Source organism: Oncorhynchus keta, chromosome 27 (genome assembly GCF_023373465.1).
Source record: "Oncorhynchus keta strain PuntledgeMale-10-30-2019 chromosome 27, Oket_V2, whole genome shotgun sequence".
NCBI lineage: Eukaryota > Metazoa > Chordata > Actinopteri > Salmoniformes > Salmonidae > Oncorhynchus > Oncorhynchus keta.
In genome coordinates this window covers 2,296,453-2,318,573 of record NC_068447.1, presented here as the reverse complement: position 1 = coordinate 2,318,573, position 22,121 = coordinate 2,296,453, and the positions used below count along the sequence as shown (strand labels likewise).

General features: G+C 50.5%; 1 protein-coding gene across 1 annotated transcript in view; it reads left to right on the top strand.

Moving 5' to 3' along the window:
• The window catches only part of LOC127912602 (plexin-B1-like), a 62,448-nt gene extending 40,364 nt beyond the window's left edge, over positions 1–22,084 (top strand). Inside the window, exons 18-24 of the mRNA XM_052482619.1 lie at positions 2,958–3,112; positions 8,047–8,207; positions 9,774–9,921; positions 10,234–10,298; positions 11,831–11,906; positions 15,522–15,596; positions 20,785–22,084. Coding sequence (XP_052338579.1) covers positions 2,958–3,112; positions 8,047–8,207; positions 9,774–9,921; positions 10,234–10,298; positions 11,831–11,906; positions 15,522–15,596; positions 20,785–20,889 — 785 coding nt within the window. The 3' untranslated portion in view covers positions 20,890–22,084. The remainder of the gene's footprint in view (positions 1–2,957; positions 3,113–8,046; positions 8,208–9,773; positions 9,922–10,233; positions 10,299–11,830; positions 11,907–15,521; positions 15,597–20,784) is intronic.
• Positions 22,085–22,121: the final 37 nt, after the last annotated feature.

Sequence of the window (22,121 nt, the reverse complement as noted above, 5' to 3'; positions counted from 1 at the left end):
AGAACCCGTTATACTACTATAGAACCCGTTATACTACTATAGAACCCGTTATACTACTGTAGAACCTGTTATACTACTGTAGAACCTGTTATACTACTGTAGAACCTGTTATACTATTGTAGAACCTGTTATACTACTGTAGAACCCGTTATACTACCGTAGAACCCGTTATACTACCGTAGAACCCGTTATACTACCGTAGAACCCGTTACACTACTGTAGAACCCGTTACACTGCCGTAGAACCCGTTATACTACCGTAGAACCCGTTATACTACCGTAGAACCCGTTACACTACTGTAGAACCCGTTACACTGTCGTAGAACCTGTTACACTGCCGTCGAACCCGTTACACTGCCGTCGAACCCGTTACACTGCCGTCGAACCCGTTACACTGCCGTAGAACCCGTTACACTGCCGTCGAACCCGTTACACTGCCGTAGAACCTGTTACACTGCCGTAGAACCCGTTACACTGCCGCAGAACCCGTTACACTGCCGTAGAACCCGTTACACTACTGTAGAACCCGTTACACTGCCGTAGAACCCGTTACACTGCCGTAGAACCCGTTATACTACCGTAGAACCCGTTATACTACCGTAGAACCCGTTACACTACTGTAGAACCCGTTACACTGCCGTAGAACCTGTTACACTGCCGTAGAACCTGTTACACTGCCGCAGAACCCGTTACACTGCCGCAGAACCTGTTATACTATAGAACCTGTTATACTATAGAACCTGTTATACTATAGAACCTGTTATACTACCGGTTATACTACCGTAGCACCCGTTATACTATAGAACCCGTTATACTACCGTAGAACCTGTTATACTACTATAGAACCTGTTATACTACTATAGAACCTGTTATACTACTATAGAACCTGTTATACTACTGTAGAACCCGTTATACTACTATAGAACCCGTTATACTACAATAGAACCCGTTATACTACTATAGAACCCGTTATACTACTATAGAACCCGTTATACTACTATAGAACCCGTTATACTACTATAGAACCCGTTATACTACTGTAGAACCTGTTATACTACTGTAGAACCTGTTATACTACTGTAGAACCTGTTATACTACTGTAGAACCTGTTATACTACTGTAGAACCTGTTATACTACTGTAGAACCTGTTATACTACTGTAGAACCTGTTATACTACCGTAGAACCCGTTATACTACCGTAGAACCCGTTATACTACCGTAGAACCCGTTATACTACCGTAGAACCCGTTACACTACTGTAGAACCCGTTACACTGCCGTAGAACCCGTTATACTACCGTAGAACCCGTTATACTACCGTAGAACCCGTTACACTACTGTAGAACCCGTTACACTGCCGTAGAACCTGTTACACTGCCGTAGAACCTGTTACACTGCCGTCGAACCCGTTACACTGCCGTAGAACCTGTTACACTGCCGTAGAACCCGTTACACTGCCGCAGAACCCGTTACACTGCCGTAGAACCCGTTACACTACTGTAGAACCCGTTACACTGCCGTAGAACCTGTTACACTGCCGTAGAACCTGTTACACTGCCGCAGAACCCGTTACACTGCCGCAGAACCTGTTATACTATAGAACCTGTTATACTATAGAACCTGTTATACTATAGAACCTGTTATACTACCGGTTATACTACCGTAGCACCCGTTATACTATAGAACCCGTTATACTGCCGTAGAACCCGTTATACTACCGTAGAACCCGTTATACTGCCGTAGAACCCGTTACACTGCCGTAGAACCCGTTATACTACCTTAGAACCCGTTATGCTATCGTACGTCATTACTGCAGCGATTTGATAGTGACCTTCAGTGTTATGGTCTGTTGTGGAAGCTGTGTAATGGAAGGAGGAACCAGACGGATATCTGTTAAACTAATTCCATCGTCATGGATGCCTCCAAAGTGTCAGCCTGTCTGTGTTTAATGTCAACAGTAGGATACTACTATAATGAATATGGTTTTAGATTTCCCCCGTTTGTATGTTTGACCTGGAAGTGTCTCCCTCTATAGTTGTACCCTGTTACCCTGTGTCTCCCTCTATCTATAGTGGTACCGTTTTACCCTGTGTCTCCCTCTATAGTGGTGCCCTGTTACCCTGTGTCTCCCTCTATCTATAGTGTTACCCTGTGTCTCCCTCTATAGTGGTACCCTGTTACCCTGTGTCTCCCTCTTTAGTGGTACCCTGTTACCCTGTGTCTCCCTCTATCTATAGTGGTACCCTGTTACCCTGTGTCTCCCTCTATCTATAGTGGTACCCTGTTACCCTGTGTCTCCCTCTATTTATAGTGGTACCCTGTTACCCTGTGTCTCCCTCTATAGTGGTACCCTGTTCCTCTGTGTCTCCCTCTATCTATAGTGGTACCCTGTTACCCTGTGTCTCCCTCTATAGTGGTACCCTGTTACCATGTGTCTCCCTCTATAGTGGTACCCTGTTCCTCTGTGTCTCCCTCTATCAATAGTGGTACCCTGTTACCCTGTGTCTCCCTCTATAGTGGTACCCTGTTACCCTGTGTCTCCCTCTATAGTGGTACCCTGTTACCATGTGTCTCCCTCTATAGTGGTACCCTGTTCCTCTGTGTCTCCCTCTATATATAGTGGTACCCTGTTACCCTGTGTCTCCCTCTATAGTGGTACCCTGTTACCCTGTGTCTCCCTCTATAGTTGTACCCTGTTACCCTGTGTCTCACTCTATAGTTGTACCCTGTTACCCTGTGTCTCACTCTATAGTGGTACCCTGTTACCATGTGTCTCCCTCTATAGTGGTACCCTGTGTCTCCCTCTATAGTGGTACCATGTGTCTCCCTCTATAGTGGTACCCTGTTCCTCTGTGTCTCCCTCTATAGTTGTACCCTGTTCCCCTCTGTAGTATTTTCAGATTTGCCCTGTGTGTCCCTGAATGGAACTGTAAGTGTGTCCCTCTGTGTTCTCCGTAGAGATGCCCATGTTGGAGGGGGAGGAGGGGCTGAGGCTGTGGCACCTGGTGAAGTCCAACGAGGAACCAGAGATCCCCAAACACAGCAGCATGAGAGAGAGGGAGAGGGCCAAGGCCATACCAGAGATATACCTGACACGACTACTATCTATGAAGGTAGGTACACACACACACACACACACACACACACACACACACACACACACACACACACACACACACACACACACACACACACACACACACACACACACACACACACACACACACACACACACACACACACACACACACACACACACACACACACACACACACACACACACACACACACACACATAGGGAACGGGTTCAGGCTATACCAGAGTGCATATCATAAGTATTCACATTTCAGCAGGACAATAGCCTAAAATACAAGACCAAATCTACATTGGAGTTTCTCACCAAGAAGACGATGAACGTTCCTGAGTGGCCGAGTTACAGTTTTGACTTAAATCGGCTTCAAGATCTTTGGCAACACTTGAAAATGCCTGTCTAGCAATGATCAACAACCAATTTGACAGAGCTTAAAGAATACACAAATAAATCATGTGCAAATGTTGTACAATCCAGGTGTGTAAAAGCTCTTAGAGACTGACCCAGAAAGACTCACAGCTCTTAGAGACTGACCCAGAAAGACTCACAGCTCTTAGAGACTGACCCAGAAAGACTCACAGCTCTTAGAGACTGACCCAGAAAGACTCACAGCTCTTAGAGACTGACCCAGAAAGACTCACAGCTCTTAGAGACTGACCCAGAAAGACTCACAGCTCTTAGAGACTGACCCAGAAAGACTCACAGCTCTTAGAGACTGACCCAGAAAGACTCACAGCTCTTAGAGACTGACCCAGAAAGACTCACAGCTCTTAGAGACTGACCCAGAAAGACTCACAGCTCTTAGAGACTGACCCAGAAAGACTCACAGCTCTTAGAGACTCACCCAGAAAGACTCACAGCTTTTAGAGACTCACCCAGAAAGACTCACAGCTCTTAGAGACTCACCCAGAAAGACTCACAGCTCTTAGAGACTGACCCAGAAAGACTCACAGCTCTTAGAGACTGACCCAGAAAGACTCACAGCTCTTAGAGACTGACCCAGAAAGACTCACAGCTCTTAGAGACTGACCCAGAAAGACTCACAGCTCTTAGAGACTCACCCAGAATGACTCACAGCTCTTAGAGACTGACCCAGAAAGACTCACAGCTCTTAGAGACTCACCCAGAAAGACTCACAGCTCTTAGAGACTCACCCAGAAAGACTCACAGCTCTTAGAGACTGACCCAGAAAGACTCACAGCTCTTAGAGACTGACCCAGAAAGACTCACAGCTCTTAGAGACTGACCCAGAATGACTCACAGCTCTTAGAGACTGACCCAGAAAGACTCACAGCTCTTAGAGACTGACCCAGAAAGACTCACAGCTCTTAGAGACTGACCCAGAAAGACTCACCGCTCTTAGAGACTTACCCAGAAAGACTCACAGCTCTTAGAGACTGACCCAGAAAGACTCACAGCTCTTAGAGACTAACCCAGAAAGACTCATAGGGGGTTTTAGAGACTCCCAGCTGTTAGGTGATTCTAACATGTATTGACTCATAGGGGGTTTTAGAGACTCCCAGCTGTTAGGTGATTCTAACATGTATTGACTCAAAGGGGGTTTGAATACGTCTGTAAATAAGATACAATAGAAATAACAAAAATGTATATTTCTATTCAATCCATTTTGAATTCGGCCTGTAACACAACATAATGTGGAATAAGTCAAAGTGTCTGAATACTGACATGAGACCCATCAATGCGTCTGATGTTTTTAAGTTATCCCTCCTGTCGAGGGGAGCGGGCACTACTGTCGAGGGGAGGGGGGCGGGCCCTACTGTCGGGGGGAGGAGGGGGGGGCGGGCCCTACTGTCGGGGGGGGGCGGGGGGGGCGGGCCCTACTGTCGGGGGAGGAGGGGAGCAGGCCCTACTGTCGAGGGGAGGAGGGGGGCGGGCCCTACTGTCGGGGGAGGAGGGGGCAGGCCCTACTGTCGGGGGGAGGAGGGGGGCGGGCCCTACTGTCGGGGGAGGAGGGGGGCGGGCCCTACTGTCGGGGGAGGAGGGGGCCTGGGGGGGAGGAGGGGAGCGGGCCCTACTGTCGGGGGAGGAGGGGAGCGGGCCCTACTGTCTGGGGGAGGAGGGGAGCGGGCCCTACTGTCGAGGGGAGGAGGGGAGCGGGCCCTACTGTCGGGGGGAGGGGGAGGGGCCCTAGGGGGGAGGAGGGGAGCGGGCCCTACTGTCAGGGGAGGAGGGGAGCGGGCCCTACTGTCTGGGGGAGGAGGGGAGCGGGCCCTACTGTCGGGAGGAGGGGAGCGGGCCCTACTGTCGGGGGAGGAGGGGAGCTGGCCCTACTGTCGGGGGGAGGAGGGGAGCGGGCCCTACTGTCGAGGGGAGGAGGGGAGCGGGCCCTACTGTCGAGGGGAGGAGGGGAGCGGGCCCTACTGTCGGGGGAGGAGGGGAGCGGGCCCTACTGTCGGGGGGAGGAGGGGAGCGGGCCCTACTGTCGGGGGGAGGAGGGGAGCTGGCCCTACTGTCAGGGGGAGGAGGGGAGCGGGCCCTACTGTCAGGGGGAGGAGGGGAGCGGGCCCTACTGTCGGGGGAGGAGGGGAGCGGGCCCTACTGTCAGGGGGAGGAGGGGAGCGGGCCCTACTGTCGGGGGGAGGAGGGGAGCAGGCCCTACTGTCAGGGGGAGGAGGGGAGCGGGCCCTACTGTCGAGGGGAGGAGGGGAGTGGGCCCTACTGTCAGGGGGAGGAGGGGAGCGGGCCCTACTGTCAGGGGGAGGAGGGGAGCGGGCCCTACTGTCGGGGGGAGGAGGGGAGCGGGCCCTACTGTCGGGAGGAGGAGGGGAGTGGCGCCTAATTTCAGGAGGGGGGGAGTGGGCCCTAATGTCGGGGGGAGCGGGCCCTACTGTCGGGGGGAGGAGGGGAGCGGGCCCTACTGTCGAGGGGAGGAGGGGAGCGGGCCCTACTGTCTGGGGAGGAGGGGAGCGGGCCCTACTGTCGGGGGAGGAGGGGGAGCAGGCCCTACTGTCGGGGGAGGAGGGGAGCGGGCCCTACGGTCGAGGGGAGGAGGGGAGTGGGCCCTACTGTCGGGGGAGGAGGGGAGCGGGCCCTACTGTCTGGAGGAGGGGGGGAGCGGGCCCTACTGTCGGGAGGAGGGGGGGAGCGGGCCCTACTGTCGGGGGGAGGAGGGGAGCGGGCCCTACTGTCGGGGGAGGAGGGGGAGCAGGCCCTACTGTCGGGGGAGGAGGGGGGAGCGGGCCCTACTGTCGGAGGGGGGCGGGCCCTAGGGGGGGAGGGGGGAGCGGCCCTACTGTCGGGGGAGGAGGAGCGGGCCCTACTGTCTGGGGGAGGAGGGGAGCGGGCCCTACTGTCGGGGGGAGGAGGGGAGCGGGCCCTACTGGGGGGAGGAGGGGAGCGGGCCCTACTGTCGGGGGAGGAGGGGAGCGGGCCCTACTGTCTGGAGGAGGGGGAGCGGGCCCTACTGTCGGGAGGAGGGGGAGCGGGCCCTACTGTCGGGGGAGGAGGGGAGCGGGCCCTACTGGGGGGAGGAGGGGAGCGGGCCCTACTGTCGGGGGAGGAGGGGAGGGGTCGGGGGAGGCGGGGAGGGCCCTACTGTCGGGGGAGGAGGGGAGCGGGCCCTACTGGGGGGAGGAGGGGAGCGGGCCCTACTGTCGGGGGAGGGGGGAGCGGGCCCTACTGTCGGGGGAGGAGGGGAGCGGGCCCTACTGTCGGGGGAGGAGGGGAGCGGGCCCTACTGTCGGGGGAGGAGGGGAGCGGGCCCTACTGTCGGGGGAGGAGGGGAGCGGGCCCTACTGTCGAGGGGAGGAGGGGAGCGGGCCCTACTGTCGAGGGGAGGGGAGGGGCCCTAGGGGGGGAGGAGGGGCGGGCCCTACTGTCGGGGGGAGGAGGGGAGCGGGCCCTACTGTCGGGGGAGGAGGGGAGCGGGCCCTACTGTCGGGGGAGGAGGGGAGCGGGCCCTACTGTCGAGGGGAGGAGGGGAGCGGGCCCTACTGTCGGGGGGAGGAGGGGAGGGGCCCTACTGTCGGGAGGGGAGCGGGCCCTACTGTCGGGGAGGGGAGGAGGGGAGCGGGCCCTACTGTCGGGGGAGGAGGGGAGCGGGCCCTACTGTCGGGGGAGGAGGGGAGCGGGCCCTACTGTCTGGGGAGGAGGAGGGGAGCAGGCCCTACTGTCGGGGGAGGAGGGAGGGTGCCCTACTGTCGGGGGAGGAGGGGGGCGGGCCCTACTGTCGGGGGGAGGAGGGGAGCGGGCCCTACTGTCGGGGGGAGGAGGGGGGCGGGCCCTAGTCGGGGAGGAGGGCCCTACTGTCGGGGGGAGGAGGGGAGCGGGCCCTACTGTCGAGGGGAGGAGGGGGGCCCCTACTGTCGGGGGGAGGAGGGGAGCGGGCCCTACTGTCTGGGGGAGGAGGGGAGCGGGCCCTACTGTCTGGGGGAGGAGGGGAGCGGGCCCTACTGTCTGGGGGAGGAGGGGAGCGGGCCCTACTGTCTGGGGGAGGGGGGAGGAGTCGGGAGGAGGGGAGCGGGCCCTACTGTCGGGGGAGGAGGGGAGCTGGCCCTACTGTCGGGGGAGGAGGGGAGCCCCTACTGTCGAGGGGAGGAGGGGAGCGGGCCCTACGGGGGGAGTAGGGGAGCCCCTACTGTCGAGGGGAGGAGGGGAGCGGGCCCTACTGTCGGGGGAGGAGGGGAGCGGGCCCTACTGTCGGGGGAGGAGGGGAGCGGGCCCTACTGTCGGGGGAGGAGGGGAGCGGGCCCTACTGTCGGGGGAGGGGCCCTACTGTCGGGGGGGAGGAGGGGAGCGGGCCCTACTGTCGGGGAGGAGGGGAGCGGGCCCTACTGTCGGTGGGAGGAGGGGAGCGGGCCCTACTGTCGGGGGGAGGAGGGGAGCGGGCCCTACTGTCTGGGGGAGGCGGGGAGCGGGCCCTACTGTCAGGGGGAGGCGGGGAGCGGGCCCCACCTAGCTGTGTGTCTAGAGGATGTTGTCTCTCTCCTCTGTAGGGGACGCTGCAGAAGTTTGTAGACGATGTGTTCATAGCCATTCTCAACACCAAGCGTCCTCCTCCCATCGCTGTGCGTTTCTTCTTTGACTTCCTGGATGACATGGCGGAGAAACACGGCATCGACGACCCCGAGACCGTGCACATCTGGAAGACCAACAGGTCAGTTTGTCATCGGTGACAGAGCAGACTGATCACCTCGCGTCCTAGAGTAGCCTAGTGGTTAGAGTGTAGAGGCGGCAGGGTAGCCTAGTGGTTAGAGTGTAGAGGCGGCAGGGTAGCCTAGTGGTTAGAGTGTAGAGGCGGCAGGGTAGCCTAGTGGTTAGAGTGTAGAGGGGGCAGGTAGCCTAGTGGTTAGAGTGTAGAGGCAGCAGGGTAGCCTAGTGGTTAGAGTGTAGAGGCGGCAGGGTAGCCTAGTGGTTAGAGTGTAGAGGCGGCAGGGTAGCCTAGTGGTTAGAGCGTAGAGGCGGCAGGGTAGCCTAGTGGTTAGAGTGTAGAGGCGGCAGGGTAGCCTAGTGGTTAGAGTGTAGAGGCGGCAGGGTAGCCTAGTGGTTAGAGTGTAGAGGCGGCAGGGTAGCCTAGTGGTTAGAGTGTAGAGGCGGCAGGGTAGCCTAGTGGTTAGAGTGTAGGGGAGGCAGGGTAGCCTAGTGGTTAGAGTGTAGAGGTGGCAGGTAGCCTAGTGGTTAGAGTGTAGAGGCGGCAGGGTAGCCTAGTGGTTAGAGTGTAGAGGTGGCAGGGTAGCCTAGTGGTTAGAGTGTAGAGGTGGCAGGGTAGCCTAGTGGTTAGAGTGTAGAGGTGGCAGGTAGCCTAGTGGTTAGAGTGTAGAGGTGGCAGGTAGCCTAGTGGTTAGAGTGTAGAGGTGGCAGGTAGCCTAGTGGTTAGAGTGTAGAGGCGGCAGGGTAGCCTAGTGGTTAGAGTGTAGAGGCGGCAGGGTAGCCTAGTGGTTAGAGTGTAGAGGCGGCAGGGTAGCCTAGTGGTTAGAGTGTAGAGGCGGCAGGGTAGCCTAGTGGTTAGAGTGTAGAGGCGGCAGAGTGTAGGGGAGGCAGGGTAGCCTAGTGGTTAGAGTGTAGGGGTGGCAGGGTAGCCTAGTGGTTAGAGTGTAGAGGTGGCAGGGTAGCCTAGTGGTTAGAGTGTAGAGGTGGCAGGGTAGCCTAGTGGTTAGAGTGTAGAGGTGGCAGGGTAGCCTAGTGGTTAGAGTGTAGAGGTGGCAGGTAGCCTAGTGGTTAGAGTGTAGAGGTGGCAGGTAGCCTAGTGGTTAGAGTGTAGAGGTGGCAGGTAGCCTAGTGGTTAGAGTGTAGAGGTGGCAGGGTAGCCTAGTGGTTAGAGTGTAGAGGCGGCAGGGTAGCCTAGTGGTTAGAGTGTAGAGGCGGCAGGGTAGCCTAGTGGTTAGAGTGTAGAGGCGGCAGGGTAGCCTAGTGGTTAGAGTGTAGAGGCGGCAGGGTAGCCTAGTGGTTAGAGCGTTGGACTAGTAACCGAAAGGTTGCAAGTTCAAACCCCCGAGCTGACAAGGTACAAATCTGTCGTTACTGCCCCTGAACAGGCAGTTAACCCACTGTTCCAAGGCCGTCATTGAAAATAAGAATTTGTTCTTAACTGACTTGCCTGGTTAAATAAAGGTAAAATTAAAGATTTTAAAAACAGTGTCGGTGATCAACTGTGATATTGGTTTGTTTTTGTGTATATTTTCTATGTCCTGTCAGTAACAATAGTCTTTGCGTTCCCTCCCAGCCTGCCTCTGAGGTTCTGGGTGAACATCTTGAAGAATCCTCAGTTTGTGCTGGACGTTCAGGTGACGGATAGCGTGGACGCCGTCCTCTCGGTCATCGCTCAGACGTTCATCGACTCCTGCACCACCTCCGAACACAAAGTCGGACGGGTCAGAGACACCTCTGCTGATGTTTATTTCTTTAACTTGGCGGGTTTATTTCGTATATATTTTCTCTATTATTAATAAGTTTCAACATCTTGATTGTGTGATATTTTGTTGATGGGTATTTTCACAATACAGTAGGGAGAAATCAGTCATCGACATTATCGATTCAGATTCTCAGCTCTTGTCGTTCCTCATCAGGTCTGTCCAGACAACTTTAGCCTGTGAGAACAGGTTAAGGGAAAGGAGTCTTGTATCTACATGTTCTAATCCATATGAACACGTGTAGTGATGACGGGTGGTTTTGTTGACCTGCAGGACTCGCCGGTGAACAAGCTGCTCTACGCCAGAGAGATCCCCAGATACAAGCAGCTGGTTGAGAGGTGAGACGGGACTATCGTGCTCGGGAGCCCTGACAGATTTCAGTTTGTGTTGATGTCTGTGAAGCAGGAAGTCACCCCGCTATGTAATGTAGATGTACTACAGCTGGGTCGACCTTTACTCTGTGACTGTGACCTTTACTCTGTGACTGTGACCTTTACTCTGTGACTGTGACCTTTACTCTGTGACTGTGACCTTTACTCTGTGACTGTGACCTTTACTCTGTGACTGTGACCTTTACTCTGTGACCTTTACTCTGTGACTGTGACCTTTACTCTGTGACTGTGACCTTTACTCTGATCCAAACTAATTAAGGTCAGACTGTAGACTGGAATCACCCTCCTCTCTGTGGACTTGCTGTTTGTCTCCAAATACTATTGAACTGTGGGTATTGTTCCAGGTATTACAGTGTTCTGTGGGTATTGTTCCAGGTATTACAGTGTTCTGTGGGTATTGTTCCAGGTATTACAGTGTTCTGTGGGTATTGTTCCAGGTATTACAGTGTGTTCTGTGGGTATTGTTCCAGGTATTACAGTGTGTTCTGTGGGTATTGTTCCAGGTATTACAATGTGTTCTGTGGGTATTGTTCCAGGTATTACAGTGTGTTCTGTGGGTATTGTTCCAGGTATTACAGTGGGTATTGTTCCAGGTATTACAGTGGGTATTGTTCCAGGTATTACAGTGGGTATTGTTCCAGGTATTACAGTGGGTGTTGTTCCAGGTATTACAGTGGGTATTGTTCCAGGTATTACAGTGTGTTCTGTGGGTATTGTTCCAGGTATTACAGTGGGTGTTGTTCCAGGTATTACAGTGTGTTCTGTGGGTATTGTTCCAGGTATTACAGTGGGTATTGTTCCAGGTATTACAGTGTGTTCTGTGGGTATTGTTCCAGGTATTACAGTGGGTATTGTTCCAGGTATTACAGTGTGTTCTGTGGGTATTGTTCCAGGTATTACAGTGTGTTCTGTGGGTATTGTTCCAGGTATTACAGTGTTCTGTGGGTATTGTTCCAGGTATTACAGTGGGTATTGTTCCAGGTATTACAGTGTTCTGTGGGTATTGTTCCAGGTATTACAGTATTCTGTGGGTGTTGTTCCAGGTATTACAGTGTTCTGTGGGTATTGTTCCAGGTATTACAGTGTTCTGTGGGTATTGTTCCAGGTATTACAGTGTGTTCTGTGGGTATTGTTCCAGGTATTACAGTGTTCTGTGGGTATTGTTCCAGGTATTACGGTGTGTTCTGTGGGTATTGTTCCAGGTATTACAGTGTTCTGTGGGTATTGTTCCAGGTATTACAGTGGGTATTGTTCCAGGTATTACAGTGTTCTGTGGGTATTGTTCCAGGTATTACAGTGTTCTGTGGGTGTTGTTCCAGGTATTACAGTGTTCTGTGGGTATTGTTCCAGGTATTACAGTGTTCTGTGGGTATTGTTCCAGGTATTACAGTGTGTTCTGTGGGTATTGTTCCAGGTATTACAGTGTGTTCTGTGGGTATTGTTCCAGGTATTACAGTGTTCTGTGGGTATTGTTCCAGGTACTACAGTGACATCCACAGTGCAGCGTCTGGCTGTTATCAAGAGATGAACTCTACTCTAACGGAGTTGTCTGGGGTGAGTGAGTTTTTCCAGGTATTAAACCCTACTTTAGTATTACTGTGTCTGTGGGTATTCCCAGGTCTCCAGTGTTCTGTGGGTCCTCTCCTCCAGGTCCTGTCCTATCCCAGGTCTTACAGTGTCCCAGGTCTCCTCTGTTCTGTCTCCCTATTGTTCCAGGTATTCCCCTGTCCCTCCCCTCCCCTTGTTCCCCTGTGGGTGTTGTTCCAGGTCCCCCTGTCCTCCCCTCCCCTCCAGGTATTCTCAGTCTCCTCTGTGGGTCTGTCTCCAGGTATACAGTCTGCCACTCCTCTCCTCTCTATTCTGCTCTCCCTCCTCTCCTCTCTATTCTGCTCTCCTCTCCTCTCCATTCTCCTCTCCCCTCCCTCTCCTCTCTATTCTGCTCTCCAGGTCTCCTCTCCTCTCTATTCTCCTCTATTCTGCTCTCCCCTCCTCTCTCTTCTGCTTCTGTCCTCTCCTCTCTATTCTGCTCTCCTCTCCTCTATATTTCCAGGTATTACTGCTCTATCTCCTCTCTATTCTGTTTCTGTGGGTATTGTTCCAGGTCTCCCCTCTCTTCTGTGGGTCCTCACTATTCTGCTCTCCTCTCCTCACTATTCTGCTCTCCTCTCCTCTCTATTCTGCTCTCCTCTCTCTTCTCCTCTCCCCTCTATTCTGCTCTCCCCTCTATTCTGCTCTCCCCTCTATTCTGCTCTCCTCTCTATTCTGCTCTCCTCTCTATTCTGCTCTCCTCTCTATTCTTCTCTCCCCTCTATTCTGCTCTCCTCTCTATTCTGCTCTCCTCTCTATTCTGCTCTCCTCTCTATTCTGCTCTCCTCTCTATTCTGCTCTCCTCTCCATTCTGCTCTCCTCTCTATTCTGCTCTCCTCTCCTCTCTATTCTGCTCTATTCTGCCCTCCTCTCCTCTCTATTCTGCCCTCCTCTCCTCTCTATTCTGCTCTCCTCTCCTCTCTATTCTGCTCTCTATTCTCCTCTCTATTCTACTCTCCTCTCTATTCTGCTCTCCTCCCCTCTCTATTCTGCTCTCCTCTCTATTCTGCTCTCCTCGCTATTCTGCTCTCCTCGCTATTCCGCTCTCCTCTCTATTCTGCTCTCCTCTGCTCTCCTCGCTATTCTGCTCTCCTCTCCTCTCCTCGCTATTCTGCTCTCCTCTCCTCTCTATTCTGCTCTCCTCTCCTCTCTATTCTGCTCTCTCCTCTCCTCTCTATTCTGCTCTCTCCTCTCCTCTCTATTCTGCTCTCCTCTCTCTTCTGCTCTCCTCTCTATTCTGCTCTCCTCTCCTTTCTATTCTGCTCTCCTCTCCTCTCTATTCTGCTCTCCTCTCCTCTCTATTCTGCTCTCCCCTCCTCTCCTCTACTTCACTTTACTCTCCTCTCTATTCTGCTCTCCTCTCTCCTCTCCTCTCTATTCTGCTCTCCTCTCTATTCTGCTCTCCTCTCTATTCTGCTCTCCTCTCTCCTCTCCTCTCCTCTCCTCTCTATTCTGCTCTCCTCTCCTTTCTATTCTGCTCTCCTCTCCTTTCTATTCTGCTCTCCTCTCCTTTCTATTCTGCTCTCCTCTCCTCTCTATTCTCCTCTCCCCTCCTCTCCTCTCTATTCTGCTCTCCTCTCCCCTCCTCTCCTCTCTATTCTCCTCTCCTCTCCCCTCCTCTCTATTCTCCTCTATTCTGCTCTCCCCTCCTCTCCTCTCTCTTCTGCTCTCCTCCTCTCCTCTCTATTCTGCCCTCCTCTCCTCTATATTCTGCTCTCCTCTCCTCTCTATTCTGTTCTCCCCTCTCTTCTGCTCTCCTCTCTATCCTCTCCTCTCTATTCTGCTCTCCTCTCTCTTCTGCTCTCCCCTCTATTCTGCTCTCCCCTCTATTCTGCTCTCCCCTCTATTCTGCTCTCCTCTCTATTCTGCTCTCCTCTCTATTCTGCTCTCCTCTCTATTCTGCTCTCCTCTCTATTCTGCTCTCCTCTCTATTCTGCTCTCCTCTCTATTCTGCTCACCTCTCCATTCTGCTCTCCTCTCTATTCTCCTCTCTATTCTGCTCTCCTCTCCTCTCTATTCTGCTCTATTCTGCCCTCCTCTCCTCTCTTCTGCTCTCTATTCTCCTCTCTATTCTGCTCTCCTCTCCTCTCTATTCTGCTCTCTATTCTCCTCTCTATTCTGCTCTCCTCTCCTCTCTATTCTGCTCTCCTCTCCTCTCTCCTCTGCTTTTCTCGCTATTCTGCTCTCCTCTCTATTCTGCTCTCCTCTGCTCTCCTCGCTATTCTGCTCTCCTCTCTATTCTGCTCTCCTCTGCTCTCCTCGCTATTCTGCTCTCCTCTCCTCTCTATTCTGCTCTCTCCTCTCTATTCTGATCTCTCCTCTCCTCTCTATTCTGCTCTCTCCTCTCTCTTCTGCTCTCCTCTCTATTCTCCTCTCTATTCTGCTCTCCTCTCCTTTCTATTCTGCTCTCCTCTCCTCTCCTCTCTCCTCTCCTCTCTCTCCACTCCTCTCTCCTCTCTATTCTGCTCTCCTCTCCTCTACTTCACTTTACTCTCCTCTCTATTCTGCTCTCCTCTCTCCTCTCTATTCTGCTCTCCTCTCTCCTCTCTATTCTGCTCTCCTCTCCTCTCTATTCTGCTCTCCTCTCTCCTCTCCTCCTCTATTCTGCTCTCCTCTCCTCTCTATTCTGCTCTCCTCTCTCCTCTCCTCTCTATTCTGCTCTCCTCTCCTTTCTATTCTGCTCTCCTCTCCTTTCTATTCTGCTCTATTCTCCTCTCTATTCTGCTCTCCTCTCCTTTCTATTCTGCTCTCCTCTCCTCTCTATTCTGCTCTCCCCTCTCCTCTCCTCTCTATTCTGCTCTCCTCTCCTCTCTATTCTGCTCACCCCTCTCCTCTCCTCTCTATTCTGCTCTCCTCTCCTCTCTATTCTGCTCTCCCCTCTCCTCTCCTCTCTATTCTGCTCTCTTCTCCTCTCTACTCTGCTCTCCTCTCCTCTCCTCTCCTCTCTATTCTGCTCTCCTCTCCTCTCTATTCTGCTCTCCTCCTCCTCTCCTCTCCTCTCCTCTCCTCTCCTCTCCTCTCCTCTCCTCTCCATTCTCCTCTCTGCTCTACATTTAAAACAGGAATACTTTAATAATCTACTCTAGTGTTCATTCATCATTATAAAGTTAAATATACCTTGATGTGGTTGTAATTGCCTGTGCAGTAGCGTTATTTAACCAGTAGGTTGCATTAACCAGTAGGTTGCAGTAGCGTTATTTAACCAGTAGGTTGCAGTAGCGTTATTTAACCAGTAGGTTGCAGTAGCGTTATTTAACCAGTAGGTTGCATTAACCAGTAGGTTGCAGTAGCGTTATTTAACCAGTAGGTTGCAGTAGCGTTATTTAACCAGTAGGTTGCAGTAGCGTTATTTAACCAGTAGGTTGCAGTAGCGTTATTTAACCAGTAGGTTGCAGTAGCGTTATTTAACCAGTAGGTTGCAGTAGCGTTATTTAACCAGTAGGTTGCAGTAGCGTTATTTAACCAGTAGGTTGCAGTAGCGTTATTTAACCAGTAGGTTGCAGTAGCGTTATTTAACCAGTAGGTTGCAGTAGCGTTATTTAACCAGTAGGTTGCAGTAACACGTGTGTCTTTCCATTTCAGAGTTTTGCCTCAGAGATGAACAGTCTGGTGGCTCTGCACGAGCTGTACAAGTACATCAACAAGTACTACGACCAGGTACACATACAGCGCCTTCGCAAAGTATTCAGACCACTTGACTTTTTCAACATTTTGTTACGTTACAGCCTTATTATAAAATGGATTGAACAAAAAAAATCCTCATCAATCTACACACAATACGCCATAATGACATCACAATACCCCACAATGACATCATGATACCCCACAATGACATCATGATACCCCACAATGACATCATGATACCCCACAATGACATCATGATACCCCACAATGACATCATGATACCCCACAATGACATCATGATACCCCACAATGACATCACGATACCCCACAATTACATCATGATACCCCACAATGACATCATGATACCCCACAATGACATCATGATACCCCACAATGACATCATGATACCCCACAATGACATCATGATACCCCACAATGACATCATGATACCCCACAATGACATCACGATACCCCACAATGACATCACGATACCCCACAATGACATCATGATACCCCACAATGACATCATGATACCCCACAATGACATCACGATACCCCACAATTACATCATGATACCCCACAATGACATCATGATACCCCACAATGACATCATGATACCCCACAATGACATCATGATACCCCACAATGACATCATGATACCCCACAATGACATCATGATACCCCACAATGACATCATGATACCCCACAATGACATCACGATACCCCACAATTACATCATGATACCCCACAATGACATCACAATACCCCACAATTACATCATGATACACCACAATGACATCACAATACCCCACAATTACATCATGATACCCCACAATGACATCACAATACCCCACAATTACATCATGATACCCCACAATGACATCACAATACCCCACAATTACATCATGATACACCACAATGCCCCACAATTACATCATGATACCCCACAATGACATCACAATACCCCATAATGACAAAGCAAACTTTTGTTTTTTTGCAAGTATTTTTTTTAAATACCTTATTTAAATAAGTATTCAGACCCTTCGCTGTGAGACTCTAAATTGAGCTCAGGTGCATCCTGTTTCCATTGATCATCCTTGAGATGTTTATACAACTTTACTGGAGTATACCTGTGGTAAATTCAATTGATTGGACATGATTTGGAAAGGCACATACCTGTCTATATAAAGGTCCCACAGTTGACAGTGCATGTCAGAGCAAAAACCAAGCCATGAAGTTGAAGGAATTGTCCGTAGAGCTCCGAGACAGGATAACATTTCTGCAGCATTGAAGGTCCCCAAGAACACAGTGGCCTCCATCATTCTTAAATGAAAGAAGTTTGGAACCACCAAGACTCTTCCTAGAGCTGGTCACCGGGCCAAACTGAGCAATCAGGAGAGAAGGGCCTTGGTCAGGGAGGTGACCAAGAACCCAATGTTCACTCTAGCAGAGATCTAGAGTTCCTTTGTGGAGATGGGAGAACCTTCCAGAAGGACAACCATCTCTGCAGCTCTTCACCAATCAGGCCTTTATGGTAGAGTGGCCAGACTGAAGCCAGTCCTCAGTAAAAGGCACATGGCAGCCCGCTTGGAGTTTGCCAAAAGGCACCTAAAGATACTCAGACCACGAGAAACCAAGATTGAACTGTTTGTCCTGAATGCCAAGCTTCACGTCTGGAGAAAACCTGGCACCATCCCTACGGTGAAGCATGGTGGTGGCAGCATCATGCTGTGGGGATGTTTTTCAGCGGCAGGGACTGGGAGACTAGTCAGGATCGAGGGAAAGATGAACAGAGTAAAGTACAGAGAGATCCTTGATGAAAACCTGCTCCAGAGCGCTCAGGACCTCAGACTGGGGCGAAGGTTCACCTTCCAACAGGACAACGACCCTAAGCACACAGCCAAGACAACGAGCGCCAAACGAACTGAAGCAAAACCAAGTCATTTCCAGAAATTCTACAGATTTTGCCGTTTTTAATATGCGAACTGATTCAACCATGCTTACTACAAGTTTAGATAGCTAATTTACCTGACGTGGGCTGATTGAGTGACTGCTGATGTTGCACCTTGGGTATTGTAGTATAACAAATGCTCAACAGGATGTTGAGAACCCCGACTGAGTTCCTAAAAAATCTAATATATTTTTTGAATGTATTGGTCCGTGGGCAGCAATGTTGCTGTCGGTCATCGTGTCTCTACTGTAGTATCTGATAGTGAATGCTGTCTGTCTGTAGGTCATCGTGTCTCTACTGTACTATCTGATAGTGAATGCTGTCTGTCTGTAGGTCATCGTGTCTCTACTGTACTATCTGATAGTTAATGCTGTCTGTCTGTAGGTCATCATGTCTCTACTGTACTATCTGATAGTGAATGCTGTCTGTCTGTAGGTCATCATGTCTCTACTGTACTATCTGATAGTGAATGCTGTCTGTCTGTAGGTCATCGTGTCTCTACTGTACTATCTGATAGTGAATGCTGTCTGTCTGTTGGTCATCGTGTCTCTACTGTACTATCTGATAGTGAATGCTGTCTGCCTGTTGGTCATCGTGTCTCTACTGTACTATCTGATAGTGAATGCTGTCTGTCTGTTGGTCATCGTGTCTCTACTGTACTATCTGATAGTGAATGCTGTCTGCCTGTTGGTCATCGTGTCTCTACTGTACTATCTGATAGTGAATGCTGTCTGTCTGTTGGTCATCGTGTCTCTACTGTACTATCTGATAGTGAATGCTGTCTGTCTGTTGGTCATCGTGTCTCTACTGTACTATCTGATAGTGAATGCTGTCTGTCTGTAGGTCATCGTGTCTCTACTGTACTATCTGATAGTGAATGCTGTCTGGTCTGTCTGGTCATCGGTCTATCTGTACATATCTCTACTGTACTATCTGATAGTGAATGCTGTCTGTAGGTCATCGTGTCTCTACTGTACTATCTGATAGTGAATGCTGTCTGTTGGTCATTGTGTCTCTACTGTACTATCTGATAGTGAATGCTGTCTGTCTGTAGGTCATCGTGTCTCTACTGTACTATCTGATAGTGAATGCTGTCTGTCTGTAGGTCATCGTGTCTCTACTGTACTATCTGATAGTGAATGCTGTCTGTAGGTCATCGTGTCTCTACTGTACTATCTGATAGTGAATGCTGTCTGTCTGTAGGTCATCATGTCTCTACTGTACTATCTGATAGTGAATGCTGTCTGTCTGTAGGTCATCGTGTCTCTACTGTACTATCTGATAGTGAATGCTGTCTGTCTGTAGGTCATCGTGTCTCTACTGTACTATCTGATAGTGAATGCTGTCTGTCTGTAGGTCATCGTGTCTCTACTGTACTATCTGATAGTGAATGCTGTCTGTCTGAAGGTCATCGTGTCTCTACTGTACTATCTGATAGTGAATGCTGTCTGTCTGTTGGTCATCGTGTCTCTACTGTACTATCTGATAGTGAATGCTGTCTGTCTGTAGGTCATCGTGTCTCTACTGTACTATCTGATAGTGAATGCTGTCTGTAGGTCATCGTGTCTCTACTGTACTATCTGATAGTGAATGCTGTCTGTTGGTCATTGTGTCTCTACTGTACTATCTGATAGTGAATGCTGTCTGTCTGTTGGTCATCGTGTCTCTACTGTACTATCTGATAGTGAATGCTGTCTGTCTGTAGGTCATCGTGTCTCTACTGTACTATCTGATAGTGAATGCTGTCTGTCTGTTGGTCATCGTGTCTCTACTGTACTATCTGATAGTGAATGCTGTCTGTCTGTAGGTCATCATGTCTCTACTGTACTATCTGATAGTGAATGCTGTCTGTCTGTAGGTCATCATGTCTCTACTGTACTATCTGATAGTGAATGCTGTCTGTCTGTAGGTCATCGTGTCTCTACTGTACTATCTGATAGTGAATGCTGTCTGTCTGTTGGTCATCGTGTCTCTACTGTACTATCTGATAGTGAATGCTGTCTGTCTGTAGGTCATCGTGTCTCTACTGTACTATCTGATAGTGAATGCTGTCTGTCTGTAGGTCATCGTGTCTCTACTGTACTATCTGATAGTGAATGCTGTCTGTCTGTAGGTCATCGTGTCTCTACTGTACTATCTGATAGTGAATGCTGTCTCTAGGTCATCGTGTCTCTACTGTACTATCTGATAGTGAATGCTGTCTGTCTGTAGGTCATCGTGTCTCTACTGTACTATCTGATAGTGAATGCTGTCTCTAGGTCATCGTGTCTCTACTGTACTATCTGATAGTGAATGCTGTCTGTCTGTAGGTCATCGTGTCTCTACTGTACTATCTGATAGTGAATGCTGTCTGTCTGTAGGTCATCGTGTCTCTACTGTACTATCTGATAGTGAATGCTGTCTGTCTGTTGGTCATCGTGTCTCTACTGTACTATCTGATAGTGAATGCTGTCTGTCTCTAGGTCATTGTGTCTCTACTGTACTATCTGATAGTGAATGCTGTCTGTCTGTAGGTCATCGTGTCTCTACTGTACTATCTGATAGTGAATGCTGTCTGTCTGTTGGTCATCGTGTCTCTACTGTACTATCTGATAGTGAATGCTGTCTGTCTCTAGGTCATTGTGTCTCTACTGTACTATCTGATAGTGAATGCTGTCTCTAGGTCATCGTGTCTCTACTGTACTATCTGATAGTGAATGCTGTCTGTCTGTAGGTCATCGTGTCTCTACTGTACTATCTGATAGTGAATGCTGTCTGTCTGTAGGTCATCGTGTCTCTACTGTACTATCTGATAGTGAATGCTGTCTGTCTCTAGGTCATCGTGTCTCTACTGTACTATCTGATAGTGAATGCTGTCTCTAGGTCATCGTGTCTCTACTGTACTATCTGATAGTGAATGCTGTCTGTCTGTAGGTCATCGTGTCTCTACTGTACTATCTCATAGTGAATGCTGTCTGTCTGTAGGTCATCGTGTCTCTACTGTACTATCTGATAGTGAATGCTGTCTGTCTGTTGGTCATCGTGTCTCTACTGTACTATCTGATAGTGAATGCTGTCTGTCTGTAGGTCATTGTGTCTCTACTGTACTATCTGATAGTGAATGCTGTCTGTCTGTAGGTCATCGTGTCTCTACTGTACTATCTGATAGTGAATGCTGTCTGTCTGTAGGTCATCGTGTCTCTACTGTACTATCTGATAGTGAATGCTGTCTGTCTCTAGGTCATCGTGTCTCTACTGTACTATCTGATAGTGAATGCTGTCTGTCTGTAGGTCATCGTGTCTCTGGAGGACGACGCAGCTGGACAGAAGATGCAGCTGGCCTATCGTCTACAGCAGGTCGCTGCCCTGGTGGAGAACAAGGTCACTGACCTTTAACCCCTGATCTCTGACCTGTGGCCTCGAGCAGGTCGCCCCCCTGGTGGAGAACAAGGTCGCCGACCTTTAACCCTTGATCTCTGACTCCTGACCTGTGGCCGACAGCAGGTCACCGCCCTAAGGGAGAATAAGGTCACTGAGCTCTAACTAGGGACGGAATGTGAAAAGGGCCCTGTCAGTCAAAACCCACACAGCGCTATGAAGTGGAGCGCCTGACGTCATGTATAGCATGTTACCCTACAGACACTGAGCTCTGATGTCATGTATAGCATGTTACCCTACAGACACTGAGCTCTGACGTCATGTATAGCATGTTACCCTACAGACACTGAGCTCTGACGTCATGTATAGCATGTTACTGAACAGACACTGAGCTCTGACGTCATGTATAGCATGTTACCCTACAGACACTGAGCTCTGACGTCATGTATAGCATGTTACTGAACAGACACTGAGCTCTGACGTCATGTATAGCATGTTACCCTACAGACACTGAGCTCTGACGTCATGTATAGCATGTTACCCTACAGCCACCGCGTTCCAATTCAGGGCGTTTATCAGTATCCAAATCTGCCATTTCAACCCTGAACGAGGAACGAGGGTGAAGGGTTAACATAACAAAAGCTGTGCCAAATAATGCATCTTACAACAGGCTCATCTGTAAAACAGACCCTGGTCTCAGTAGGACTTCCTGATCTAATAAACAGACCCTGATCTCAGTAGGACTTCCTGATCTAATAAACAGACCCTGGTCTCAGTAGGACTTCCTGATCTAATAAACAGACCCTGGTCTCAGCAGGACTTCCTGATCTAATAAACAGACCCTGGTCTCAGCAGGACTTCCTGATCTAATAAACAGACCCTGGTCTCAGTAGGACTTCCTGATCTAATAAACAGACCCTGGTCTCAGTAGGACTTCCTAATCTAATAAACAGACCCTGGTCTCAGTAGGACTTCCTGATCTAATAAACAGACCCTGGTCTCAGTAGGACTTCCTGATCTAATAAACAGACCCTGGTCTCAGCAGGACTTCCTGATCTAATAAACAGACCCTGGTCTCAGCAGGACTTCCTGATCTAATAAACAGACCCTGGTCTCAGTAGGACTTCCTGATCTAATAAACAGACCCTGGTCTCAGCAGGACTTCCTGATCTAATAAACAGACCCTGGTCTCAGCAGGACTTCCTGATCTAATAAACAGACCTTGGTCTCAGTAGGACTTCCTGATCTAA